Source organism: Leucoraja erinacea, chromosome 2, assembly GCF_028641065.1.
Source record: "Leucoraja erinacea ecotype New England chromosome 2, Leri_hhj_1, whole genome shotgun sequence".
Classification (NCBI taxonomy): domain Eukaryota; kingdom Metazoa; phylum Chordata; class Chondrichthyes; order Rajiformes; family Rajidae; genus Leucoraja; species Leucoraja erinaceus.
This window is the reverse complement of record NC_073378.1, coordinates 29565251-29578835: the sequence shown is the minus strand read 5'-3', so window position 1 is coordinate 29578835 and position 13585 is coordinate 29565251. Positions and strand designations below refer to the sequence as shown.

The window sequence follows — 13585 nt, the reverse complement described above, 5'->3', positions numbered from 1 at the left end:
CGAACCCTGCTCTCTGGCGCTGTCACTAAACAGTGAAGTTTATGGTTTATGAATAATAAGATATAAAAAGGTCTACTTTTGCTAAAATTGTTATTTTTTCTTTACCACAGGTATTGCGTTTACAGATCTACCGGTAAGACAATTCTCTTGATATTTTTCCTAAGCTCCTGTATTTATTTTGCAAATGGTAACTGAATATTCTGTGGGGATGGTGGGCACTTCATTCACAGCTTAAACTGTATCAGATTGTTTTCATGTTTATGTAGCCTTGTTTTAATTTTGGGCATTTTATGGGCAAAAATGCCTTTTTGCGCCCATCTGCCCTCTTTATAATTGGAATGACAAACAAGAATTTATAGATATCGGCAAATATCGCACTTCACATGAAGTTGCGAACCCAGTCGGATTCTGACAATTGATTAGAATTTCTCACAGCTGAGGTCTTCAGTCAGGATTGTTCTGACATCAAATGAATAATTCAGCTCAATGGATCTGGCAACTTGTGTGAAATAAAGAAAGGGCACAAATTGCATTGGGACAGAGTTGCATGTCTTTTAGGGCTACAGTATCTTTCTGGGATTTGCATGTGATCCTTTAGTCTAGTTTAGAGATACAGCAAGGAAGCAGGCCCTTCGGCCCACCGAGTCCACGCCGACCAGCGATCACCCCGTACACTAGCTCTATTTAAGTTAGCTAGCTCTATATAAGTTAAGTAGAACATAGAAACATAAAGTAGGTGCAGTAGTAGGACATTCGGCCCTTCGAGCCAGCACCGCCATTCAATATGATCATGGCTGATCATCTAAAATCAGTATCCCGTTCCTGCTTTCTCCCCTATGACAATGCCATTACTAAACCATCCTATCAACGTGGAAACATAGAAAATAGGTGCAGGTGTAGGCCATTAGGCCCTTCGAGCCAGCACCGCCATTCAATATGATCATAGCTGATCATCTAAAATCAGTATCCCGTTCCTGCTTTTCCCCCATATCCTTTAATTCCATTAGCCCTAAAAGCTATATCTAACTCTTGAAAACATCCTGTGAATTGGCCTCCACTGCCTTCTGCGGCAGAGAATTCCACAGATTCACAACTCTGGGTGAAGAAGTTTTTCCTCATCTCAGTCCTAAATGGCCTACCCCTTATTCTTAAACTGTGACCCCTGGTTCTGGACTCTCCCAACATCGGGAACATTTCTCCTGCATCTTTCCTGTCCAATCCTTTAAGAATTTTATATGTTTCTATAAGATCCCCTCTCACCCGTCTAAATTCCAGTGAATACAAGCCTAGTCGACCCATTCTTTCATCTAATTAACCCTACAAACCTGGAGTCTTTGGAGTGTGGGGGAGACTGGAGCATCCGGAGAAAACCCACGCAAAGAACATACAAACTCTGTCCAGACAGCATCTGAAGTCAGGATCGAACCTGGCTCACTGGCTCTAAGGCAGCAACTCTACCGCTGCACCACCATGCCTTGTACTGCCTATTTTGTTTTAATAGTTTAGCTTTTGCCATTCTTCAATTCTTTCTCCATTTCTTAATTGAACATTTTCTGATAAGTTTGGGGTAGTTTAACACTGCTCAGTGCCGCTTCTCATTTATTTCTGAATCTTTAACTTTTGAAATTCAATAAAAGGACACAAAGTGCTGGAGTAATTCGGCGAATAAGGCAGCATCTCTGGAGCGCATGAATACGTGAGGTTTATGGCCGAGACCCTTCTTCCGACTGAACATGTTCGTAGAGCATGTCGACGCAGCATAGTCCTTCACACCAAACCAAACTCCCTTCCATCAACTCCATCTACACCTCACGCTGCCTCGGCAAGGCCAGCAGCATCATCAAGGACCAGTCGCACCCTGGTCACTCCTTCTTTTCCCTTCTCCCATCAGGCAAGAGGTACAGAAGTGTGAAAACGCACACCTCCAGATTCAGGGAGAGTTTCTTCCCAGCTGTTATCAGGCAGCTGAATAATCCTACCACAACTAGAGAGTGGCCCTGAACTACCATCTACCTCATTGGTGACCCTCGGACAATCTTTGATCAGACTTTGCTGGCTTTACCTTGCACTAAACGTTATTCCCTTATCATGTATCGATACACAGCAAATGTCTCGATTGTAATCATGTGCTGTCTTTCCACTGACTGGTTAGCATGCAACAAAAGCTTTTCACTACATGCAGATGACGATAAACGTGACATGACTGTGCACGGGACGATAAACTAAACTGAAATAAGAGCAGGAGATATCATCGAGGGGGGAGCAGTGAGGGAGGGTCTCTCAGAACTCCTGGTGGAGAGAGGAAGAGAACTTCTTCAAACCTCATCTACTGCATGCGGTGTTTGCAATGTGGCTTATTGTGCATCAGGGAGACCAAGCATAGACTCGGCATCCATTTCGCAGAACACTTGGCGCTCCGTCCACCCGCGCCTAGCTGCCTATTGTCAGTGTTGGGCTCACTGGCCTGTTATTAGTCACTTTATCCCTTTCTACCCCTTTAAACAATAGTAATATGTCAGCAGTCTTTCATCACTAATCCTGTGAGCAGAGATTTAAAAAACGGTGGTTGCCCAAGAGTTAATATCCATTTCGTTCAGAAGCAGGTTTATTATCAAAAAATGCTGAACTTTAGACTTTTAGACTTTAAATAAAGGTACAGCGTGTAAACGGGCCCCTCGGCACACCAAGTCTGCTCTGAACAGCGACCACCCTGTACACTAGAGCTATCCTACAAACTAAGGCAATTTACAATTTACAGAAGCCAATTAATCTACAAACCCGTATGTCTATGGAGAGTAGGAGGAAACCAGAGCACCTGGAGAAAACCCACACTGTCGCCGAGAATGTACAATTCGACAAGGTTCTACATGGCAGGCTGCTCTGGGAGGTTAAATTGCATGGGATCCAAGGAGAGATAGCTGAATGGATAGCAAATTGGCTCCATGGAAGGAAGCAGAGGGTGATGGTGGAAGGTTGTTTCTCGGACTGGAGGCCTGTGACTAGTGATGTGCCTCAGGGTTCGGTGCTGGGCCCGTTACTGTTTGTCATCTACATCAATGATTTGGATGAGAACATACAGGGCAAGATTAGCAAGATTGCTGATGATACAAAAGTGAGTGGTTTTGCAGATAGTGAAGATGGTTGTGAACGATTGCAGCAGGATCTGGATCGATTGGCCAGGTGGGCGGAGGAATGGTTGATGGAATTTAATGCAGAGAAGTGTGAGGTGTTGCATTTTGAGACGTCGAACAAGGGCAGGACCTACACTGTGAATGGTCAGCCTCTGGGTAGTGTTGTAGAGCAGAGGGATCCAGGAGTACAGGTGCATGGTTCCTTGAAGGTCGAGTCGCAGGTAGATAAGGTGGTCATAAAGGCTTTCGGCACTTTGGCCTTCATCAGTCAGAGTATTGAGTATAGAAGTTGGGAGGTCATGTTGCAGTTGTACAAGACGCTGGTGAGAGCACATTTAGAATATTGCGTTCAGTTCTGGGCACCGTGTTATACAAAAGATATTGTCACGCTTGAAAGGGTTCAGAAAAAAATTACGAGGATGTTGCCAGGACTAGAGGGTGTGAGCTATCGGGAGAGGTTGAATAGGCTGGGTCTCTATTGTTTGGAGCGCAGGAGGATGAGGGGTGATCTTATAAAGGCGTACAAAATCATGAGAGGAATAGATCGGGTAGATGCACAGAGTCCCTTGCCCACAGTAGGGGAATCGAGGACATAGTCTCTAGGTGAATGGGAAAAGATTTAATAGGAATTCGAGAGGTAACTTTTTCACATAAAGGGTGGTGGGTGTATGGAACAAGCTGCCAGAGGAGGCAGTTTTGTTCGGCATGGACTTGTAGGGCCGAGATGGCCTGTTTCCGTGCTGTAATTGTTATATGGTTATAGTTGAGGCTGGGACTATCCCAACGTTTAAGAAACAGTTAGACAGGTACATGGATACAGTAGGTTTGGAGGGATATGGACCAAGCGCAGGCAAGTGGGACTTGACTTGACTTGACATTGTTGACCGGTGTGGGCAAGTTGGGCCGAAGGGCCTGTTTCCCCACTATATCACTCTATGACTCTGTGCAGACAGCTCCATGGTCAGGATCTGAACCGGGTCTCTGCCGCTGTAAGGCAGCAACTTTACCGCTGCGCTACTGTGCCGTCAATATGCCTTTTTATTTTTGCCCCCTCATTAAATTTTCCATAAATATCATCTTGCCTATCCAGTGTCACCGATGTGGTCTCCTTGCCATCGGCGAGGCCAAGATTAGATTTGGCGACCATTTTGCCAAACACGTGCTCGATCGGCCAAGGTCTACTGAATCTCCCGGTTGCCAACCATTTTAATTCCCTTCCCAATCCCATACTGATCTTTCTTCCCTGGGCCACCTCCTTTGCCAAAGTGAGGCCACACACACATTGGAACTTACAAAGAAATGTGCAGCTTACAACCCAATGTAATAAGCGCTGAATTCTCTAATTTTAATTACTTACGGCGCCAGAGCCACAGGTTTGATCCTGATTACGGGTGCTGGAGGTATAGAGTTTGTATGTTCTCCCTGTGACCACGTGGGTTTCCTCTGGGTGCTCCAGTTTCCCCCCACAGTCAAGTTGTACTGTTTGTATGTTAATTGGCTTTGGTAAAAATAGTAAATTGCCCCAAGTGTGCGGGGTCATGTTAGTTGCCGAGCCGGAGTTTCAGAGCCCTGGCCGCAGAGGGCAAATTAGATGTGGAAATCCCGATGAGGTCGAGATTGGTCGCTTCACCTGGTCTCTATGCCACATTTTCGGGGGGGAGGGGGGCTTTCAGGGGAGGATTTTAATTGCGCTCTTGCAATTTTATCCAGATTAAACCAGTAGCTGGAAAATTGGTGGCAGACTTTTATTTAGGAATTTTAGCGATTTTGTCTTTGGTAAAATTGTAAATTGTCCACATTGCGTAGGATAGTGTTTGTGTATGGGGTGATGGCTGGTCGGTGCAGACTCAGTGGGCCGAAGGGCCTGTTTCCGCGCTGTATCTCTAAAGTGTAAAGTAAAGAACCAAAGACCAGTGTAAAAAGTCCTTTGCCCCACAGTCCATAGTTCATCTGTTAGTATTGTGTAGTAATCAAGAGTCTGGCGGTTGTTGGGAAGGAGCAATTTAGAAACCGCCTCAGAGGGCGGTGGAGGCAGGTTCTCTGGATGCTTTCAAGAGAGCTAGATAGGGCTCTTAAAAATAGCGGAGTCAGGGAATATGGGGAGAAGGCAGGAACGGGGTACTGATTGGGGATGATCAGCCATGATCACATTGAATGGCGGTGCTGGCTCAAAGGGCCAAATGGCCTGCTGCACCTATTGTCTATTGAAACTGATTTTCAGAGGTACATACCGTCTGATGATGGGAGTGAAAAGAGAGTGTGGCCAGGGTGGTGTGGTCCTTGTTGCTTGCATAAATTTTATTTATGGGCGCCTTTCAAGAGTCTCAAAGACACCTTACAAAAATGTAGCAGGTAGAGGAAAAACATGTAAGGGGAATGAAATAAATAGTAGAGCCATGACTAGTACAAAAAGTAAAGACAGAATACAATTCAAAACGCAATATGAGGCAATTAATGCACAGATGAAAAGAGAGGGGGACGTGGGGCTAAGGATAGGCAGAGGTGAAGAGATGGGTCGTGAGGCAGGACTGGAAGATGGTGAGGGACACGGAATTGCGGATCAGTTGGGGGAGGGAGTTCCAGAGCCTGGGAGAAGGCTCTGTCCCCAAAACTGCGGAGGTTGGACTTGTGGATGGAGAGGAGACCGGCTGATGTGGATCTGAGGGACCGTGAGGGTTGGTAGGGGGAGAGGAGGTCAGTGAGATATGGGGGGGCCAGATGGTGGAGGGCTTTGTAGGTGAGGATCAGGATTTTGTAGATGATCCGGTGGGAGATGGGAAGCCAGTGAAGTTGTTTGAGGACTGGAGTGATGTAATGCCAGGATTTGGTGTGGGTGATGAGTCGGGCGGCTGCGTTCTGGACCAGTTGGAGTCGGTTGATGTAGGTGGAGCTGATGCCAAGGAGAAGTAAGTTGCAATAGTCCAGTCGGGAGGAGATGAAGGCATGGATGAGTCTTTCAGCAGCGGGAGGTGTGAGAGAGGGTCTGAGTTTGGTGATGTTGCGGAGATGAAAGAAGGAGGTTTTAATGACATGGCGGATGTGATGCTCAAGGGAGAGGGTGGAATCAAAGATCACGCCAAGGTTGCGGGCCTTGGGGAGACAGTGGTGCCGTCGATGGTGAGAGTGGGGTTATTGATTTTGCTGAGTGTAGCTTTGGAGCCTATGAGGAGGAATTCTGTCTTATCGCTGTTGAGTTTGAGGAAGTTATGTTAGTCCAGGTTTTTATAGCTGACAAACAAGTGAGCAGGGGGGGGGGGGGGGGGTTGTGGGGGATTTGGTGCCAAGGGTAGATCTGGGTGTCATCAGCGTAACAGTGGAAGTCCAGGTTGAAGTGGTGGAGTATCTGACCAAGGGGGAGGATGTAGATGATGAAGAGGAGGGGGCCGAGTACGGAGCCTTGGGGAACGCCTTGAGTGACTGTGGCTGTAGCAGAGGTGTGGTTGTGGAGAGAGATGAAGTGGGATCTGTTGGAAAGGTAGGAACGGAGCCAGCTGAGTGCAGAGCCTTCAATGCCGAGGTCTTTGAGTCTGGTGAGCAGGATGTTATGGTTCACTGTATCGAAGGCTGCACTCAGGTCGATGAGGATGTTGAGGGAACCAGTGTCAGCAGAGGTGAGGAGGTCGTTGAGGACTTTGAGGAGAGCGGTTTCTGTGCTATGGAGGGGGCGAAAGCCAGATTGGAGGGGTTCAAGTAGGTTATACGCAAGGAGGTGGGAATGAAGTTGCGATGCAACGATACGCTCCAGGGTTTTTGAAAGAAAGGGGAGGTTTGAGATTGGGCGGTAGTTAATGAGAGAGGAGGGATCAAGACCAGGTTTCTTTAAGATTGGTGTGACAGCAGCAGTTTTGAAAGCGGATGGGACAATTCCTTGGGACAATGAGGAGTTGAAGAGATTAGTGAGGTAGGGGCAGAGAACGGGGAGGCAGGACTTCAGCTGGGGAGTGGGGAGAGGGTCGAGGGAGCAGGTAGTGGGTTTGGAAGAGCTGATGAGTTTGGAGATTTCAATAGGGGTGACCAGGTCAAACTGGGAAAGGAAGCAGTGTGGAGGAGGGGTGAGGAGGTCAGTGGAGATGTTGAAAGGAGGGGCCTTGGTAGGTGGTGGAGTAGATGAATGGAATAAAAGAGTTATTAATGTTTAAAAAATGTTGAGATTCTCTCTCCTCAATTACGCGATGAAGGGCATGCCCCTTCTGGTGGGAGGGGGGGAAGGACTAAAACCCAGAAGTGTGGTCGTGGCTCAGACTCTGCAAGATGGAGGAGGGAGAAGTCATGACTCGCTATCTTTAGTGGCCTTGCACCCTGCTTGAATGGTATGAAACTGCACTTGAATTTGGTGGCCCCACCCTGCTTGAAATGGTATGAAACTGCACTTGAATTTGGTGGCCTTGCACCTTGCTTGAAGTGGTAAGAAACTGCACGTGAATTTGGTGGCCTTGCACCCTTCTTGAAATGGAATTTCAAGGATTAGCTGTGAGTCAACTGCCAGCCCACCAGCCGTGAGTGAGTGAGCTGCCAGCACAACAAGCTTGAGTGGCTGAGCCGCCAACCCAAGAAATTACTCGGCCCACAATGTCCATACTTACCCTCTGGAAACCAGCCCATTCAGCCCACAACACCCATACTAGCGCTCCAGAAAGCCCCCACTGGCCACCAATATTGGAATTGGTGGAGAGGTGGAATATAGCGCTGGGGGACCAGCCCTCCCATGTGATGCTGGTACCCAACGTGTCCCACTTAGTCTAGTTGCAGTATTATATTTTTCACCTGTAGGGATTAAGGGAATTATAGCCTAGCTGGCACATGTCTGGAAACATGTTCCATTAAACTCATTCTGCGCCTTGAATTTATGAGCTATAGCCCAGTTGGTTAATCTCATAAGCATTAAGTTCAGCTTGGTGTGCTTGGCATGCCTGCGGAAAATTGCTTTCCTCCACCGGGATTATTGATCCGTTAATAACATTCTGAGCTGGTAGTTCAAAAACTATAATCCCGGATGTGCAATTATGGTTTTTAAGATAGTATATACCTTGGAATAATCTGTAAACCGGGAATCTGGAACGAGTGTATTTGGTATTAAATTGGCACAATTTTTTCTTCTGATCTTTTTTCTTCTGATCAGTGTAAATTGTTATTTTTATTATCATACTGGCTTAGTTTAGACATACAGCCCATCGGCCCGCCAAGTCCATTCTGACCAGCGACCACCCCGTGCACCAGCACTATCCTACACACTAGGGACAATTTACAATTTTTTCCAGAGCCAATTAACCGACAAACCTGGACACCTTTGGAGTGTGGGAGGAAACCAGAGCACCTGGGGGAAAACCCATGCGGTCACAGGGAGAACGTACAAATTCTGTACCGACAGCACCCGTAGTCAGGATCGAACCCAGGTCTCTGGCGCTGTAAGGCAGCAACTCTACCTCTGCGCCGATTCTCTAATCTCAATTAAACCTTGCATTCCTTTTCTCTCTGTCCCCCTCCCGTCTGGTCGTCTTGCTAGTTTCGCTGTTTGTACCCCTTCATTATTATCTCTTCCACAGCCAACAATGGACCATTGTGGGCTCCATCTTTCCTAAGTCATCGATGCTAGCTCTGATTTGTTCTGAAGCTTTTTGCGCCTCTGGTTGCCCTCTCCCCTGACTCTCGGTCTGAGCAAGGGTCATGAAACGGCACCTATTCCTTTTCTCCAGAGATGCTGCCTGACCCCTGCCGAGTTACTCCAGCATTTTGTGTCTATCAAAGGTTTCCAAAATTTGCTATGTTTACATAATCATTGTCGACAAGGGAATTACTAGAGATCAGTCTTGAACTATTGTCTATCTCATTGGAGACCCTTGAATTATCTTTGATACGACTTTACTGGCTTTATCTTGCACTAAATGTTATTCATGTTATTTCCTTAATGTATCTGTACACTGTGAATTGCTCGATTGTAATCATGTATAGTCTTTCTGCTAACTGATTAGCACGCAACAAAAGCTTTTCACTGTACCTCAGTACGTGATAATAAGCTAAACTAAACTACTGGACCAGTTGAAGAGTTTGAAGCTTGCAAAGTGACTCTTTTTTTCTCTTATTCAGCCAAATTTGTATCCCACAGTCGGACTGCAAACGCCTGGGGAGGTGATCGATGCTAACTTTGGCCAGCATCCGTTTGTCTTTGATATAGAGGACTACATGCGGGAATGGCGAACGAAAACTCAGACCCAGATTGAAAGATTCCCAGCAGGAGATCGCGAAGGAGAATGGCAAACGATGATTCAAAAGTAGGTGACACTTTCTCCGTGATCCACACTAGCCTTTTTCAGTCTCGTACGTCCAAAAGTTTCAAATGGTGGAATTCTTTGCCACAGAAGGCTGTGGCGGCCAGCTCAGTGGATATATTTAAGGCAGAGATAGATTGATTCTCGATTAGCACGGGTGTCAGAGGTTATGGGGAGAACCTGGGGTTAGGAAGGAGGGATAGATCAGCCATGATTGAATGGCGGTGTAGACTTGGTGGGCCGAATGGCCTAATTCTGCTCCTATCACTTATGACCAGTTGATTGCAAATTGGCCGTGATAGTGATCATGATTGTAATCATGCATTGTCTTTCAGCTGACTGGTTAGCACTCGACAAAGGCAATTCACTGTACCTTAGTACACGTGACAATGAACTAAACTAAACTCAAATTGATGTATCTTGTTGTGCATCTATTAAACCTAATTGTATTTCTTGGTGTTAAACGCTACAAAGTATGTGCTCGTATTTCAGTATTTTTAAGACATATATAGATATCTGATCGCAAAGACTGAAAACAATTTTCAGCCACAAACTGCATTTTCAGACCTTTCTGCCCTATCCTTTTAATTCATCTCAGCAGGAGACATTGACTGGACAGGGTGCAATAGCAATGAAAATTGTTACAGCTCTCAATCTAGAAAGAACACAATCTAGATGGCACGCAACAAACGCTTTTCACTGTACCTCGGTACACGTGACAATAAACCAAACTGATAACTGAAAGAAACTATTTCTGGGGCAGGCAATTTGAAATTGTAATAACCCTCCTCTCCGATCCAAAGGAATCTTTCTTTTTCTCTTGTTTTCTTTCTTTTTCCCCCCTCTTCCCCAAGGTTTACACAGCTCCAAACCCAGTTGTTTTGGTTGCAGCTAAGAATAGCTGTGCCGTTGCATTAGCTCAGAGATTGGAGTGTAAGTTTAATTAAAGGATGATCTTCTGCTTGGGGTTATGTATTAATTATCCAATCCGGTTTATATGCATTTCTTATCGCTTAAAGCAGTAAATTCCCCCCCCCCCCCGTTCACATGTTCCTTTTACCCGCCTCTTCCGTGTGTGAGAACCTTTTATTTTAATTCTGTTTCTCGAACATGCCTTCACTTGTTTGTCTCTTATGCATGCTTGCACTCAATGTATATGATGCCTGTGTTCCCTCGTATGTGCCCTTTCTCGTGCAAATGTTCACAAGTTAAAGGAGAAGAATTAGGCCATTCGACCCGTCAAGTCCACCCCGCCATTCAATCAAGGCTGATCTATCTTTCCCTGTCTTCTCCCCATAACCCCTAACACCCATACTAATCGAGAATCTCTCAATCTCAATAGACAATAGCTGCAGTTGTAGGCCATTCGGCCCATCGAGCCAGCCATTCAATGTGATTATGGCTGATCATCCCCAATCAGTACCCCGTTCCAGCCTTCTCCCCATATCCCCCGACTTTAAGAGCCATAGCTAGCTCTCTATTGAAAATGTCCAGAGAACTGGCCTCCACAATAGACAATAGGTGCAGGAGTAGGCCATTCGGCCCTTCGAACCAGCACCCCCATGTAATGTGATCAGGGCAATCATCCCCAATCAGTATCCCGTTCCTGCCTTCTCCCCATATCCCCTGACTCCGCTATCTTTAAGAACACTATCTAGCTCTCTCTTGAAAGCATCCAGAGAACCCGCCCTCTGAGGCAGAGAATTCCACAGACTCACAACTCTCTGTGTGAAAAGGTGTTTCCTCATCTCTGTTCTAAATGGCATACTCCTTATTCTTAAACTGTGGCCCCTGGTTCTGGACTTCCCCAACATCGGGAACATGTTTCCTGCCTATAGCGTGTCCAAACCCTTAATAATCTTATATGTTTCAGTAAGATCCCCTCTCATGCTTCTACATTCCAGTGTATACAAGTCCAGTCTCCACCTTAAAAAATAATCCATCGATGGCGACCACAGCCGTCTGTGGCAATGAATTCCACAGATTCATCGCCCTCTGGCTGAGGAAATTCTTCCTCGACTCCCTTCTGAAGGTACTTCCTTTTATTCTGAGGCTATGGTCTCTGAATAGGGGAGTCGAGGGATAAGGGGAGAAGGCAGGAATGAGGTACTGATTGGGGATGATCAGCCATGATCACATTGATTGGCGGTGCTGGCTCGAAGGGCTGAATGGCCTACTCCTGCACCTATTGTCTATTGGTCCTAGACTCTCCCACTAGTGGAAACATCCTCTCCACATCCACTCCATCCAGGCCTTTTACTATTCAGTAAGTTTCATTGAGGACCCCCCCCCCCATCCTTCTAAGCTCCAGCGAGTACAAGCACAGAGCTGCCAAACACTCATCATATTCTGTTGTAATTGATTTATTAGCCAAGTATGTAAAAACATACAAGGAATTTAATTTGCCATACAGTCATACCAAAAAAACAAGACGCACAATTACATAAACGTTAACATTAACATCCACCACAGAGGCTCCCCCACTTTCCTCACTGTAATGGAAGGAAATGAAGCATTATCTTCCTTCCACCTACAGTGCCCTACATAACGTTTGGGACAAAGACCCATCATTTATTGATTTGCCTCTGTACTCAACAATTTGCGATTTGTAATAGAAAAAAATCTTTATTATAGAGAGAATTCTTCTGTCATCTGCTGTGGAGGTCTTCCTTGGCCTGCCAGTCCCTTTGTGATTAGTAAGCTCATCAGTGCTCTCTTTCTTCTTAATGATGTTCCAAACAGTTGATTTTGGTCAGCCTAAGGTTTGGCTGATGTCTCCAACAGTGTTGTTCTTGTTTCTCAGTCTCATAATGGCATAGTTGACTTTCAATGGCACAACTTTGGTCCTCGCGTTGATAAACAGCAAGGAATGTTTCCAAAGGTGATGGAAAGACTGGAGGAAAGACTAGGTGCTGAGAGCTCTCTTATACCTGCATTAAGGAAGCAATTAAACACACCTGAGCAATTACAAATGCCTGTGAAGCCATGTGTCCCAAACATTATGGTGCCCCGAAATGGGGGGGACTATGTATAAACACAGCTGTAATTTCTACATGGTGAAACCAAAATGCATAAAAATGGCCTTTATTAAAGTCTGACAATGTGCACTTTAACCACATGTGATTTTTTTTTTCTCTCTATTGCAAATCTCAAATTGTGGAGTACAGAGGGAAATAAATAAATGACGGGTCTTTGTCCCAAACATTATGGTGGGCACTGTGTATCCTACCAAGTTTGATAACATCAAATTTTTCATTTACATTTCCCCCAGAAAAGTTAAGGTATTAATTATGCGTTTGTGTGTGCGTGTATACATAAGGATGCTGGTTCTGCATATGTATTTACAAAAGTCTTAACTTTCTCAAACCTATTACCTGCATGTTGTAATGTGCAGAAAAAAACAAACTGTTTGCAAGACTATTTTTATTGAGTAAACGTTTGGTAAGAGTTTCCTGTTATTGCACTTGTATAGCCTGGAGCAGTCCTCTTATTACCAGAATGACCCTAGGTTGCATTGCATGCCACCATTGTATTGCTGTTCATCGTGGGCTGTTTAACCCTTCCCTTTAATTCCATTTCCAGAATGGTTTCAACTTACTTAGTGCATCACGGTTATTGTGCCACAGCGGAAGCCTTCGCCAGATCCACGGGGCAAGCTTTTCAAGAGGAGCTAGCATCAATTAAAAATAGACAAAGTGAGTGTAAATTGAACTATGCTTTCATTATATGCTGTTGCCTTATTCATAGAAACATAGAAACATAGTAATTAGGTGCAGTAGTAGGCCATTCGGCCCTTCGAGCCTGCACGGCCATTCAATATGATCATGGCTGATCATCCAAAATATCAAGATTATTTGTCGTAGAGTCAAACAGCACGGAAACTGGCCCTTCAGTCCAACATGCCCTTGCCGACCAAGATGCGCCGTTTACAATAATCCCACCTGCCTGCATTTGGCCCATATCCTATTCGGCCCAATTTGCCCTTGCCAAACAACATGCCCAATTTACATGAGTCCCACCTGCCTGCATTTGGCCCATATCCTCTTCAACCCAACTTGCCCATGCCATCCAAGATGACCCATCTCTGCTAGTCCCACATGCCTGTGTTAGGCCCCTATTCCTCTAAAATATTTCCTATCCATGTGCCTGTCCAAGTGTTTTTTAAATAACATTATAGTACCTACCTCA

General features: G+C 45.5%; 1 protein-coding gene across 1 annotated transcript in view; it reads left to right on the top strand.

Annotated features, from left to right (window-relative positions):
- ranbp9 (RAN binding protein 9) overlaps positions 1-13585 on the top strand; it is a 98435-nt gene that overhangs the window by 53418 nt on the left and 31432 nt on the right. Inside the window, exons 5-7 of the mRNA XM_055654042.1 lie at positions 111-133; positions 9216-9400; positions 12980-13092. Coding sequence (XP_055510017.1) covers positions 111-133; positions 9216-9400; positions 12980-13092 — 321 coding nt within the window. The remainder of the gene's footprint in view (positions 1-110; positions 134-9215; positions 9401-12979; positions 13093-13585) is intronic.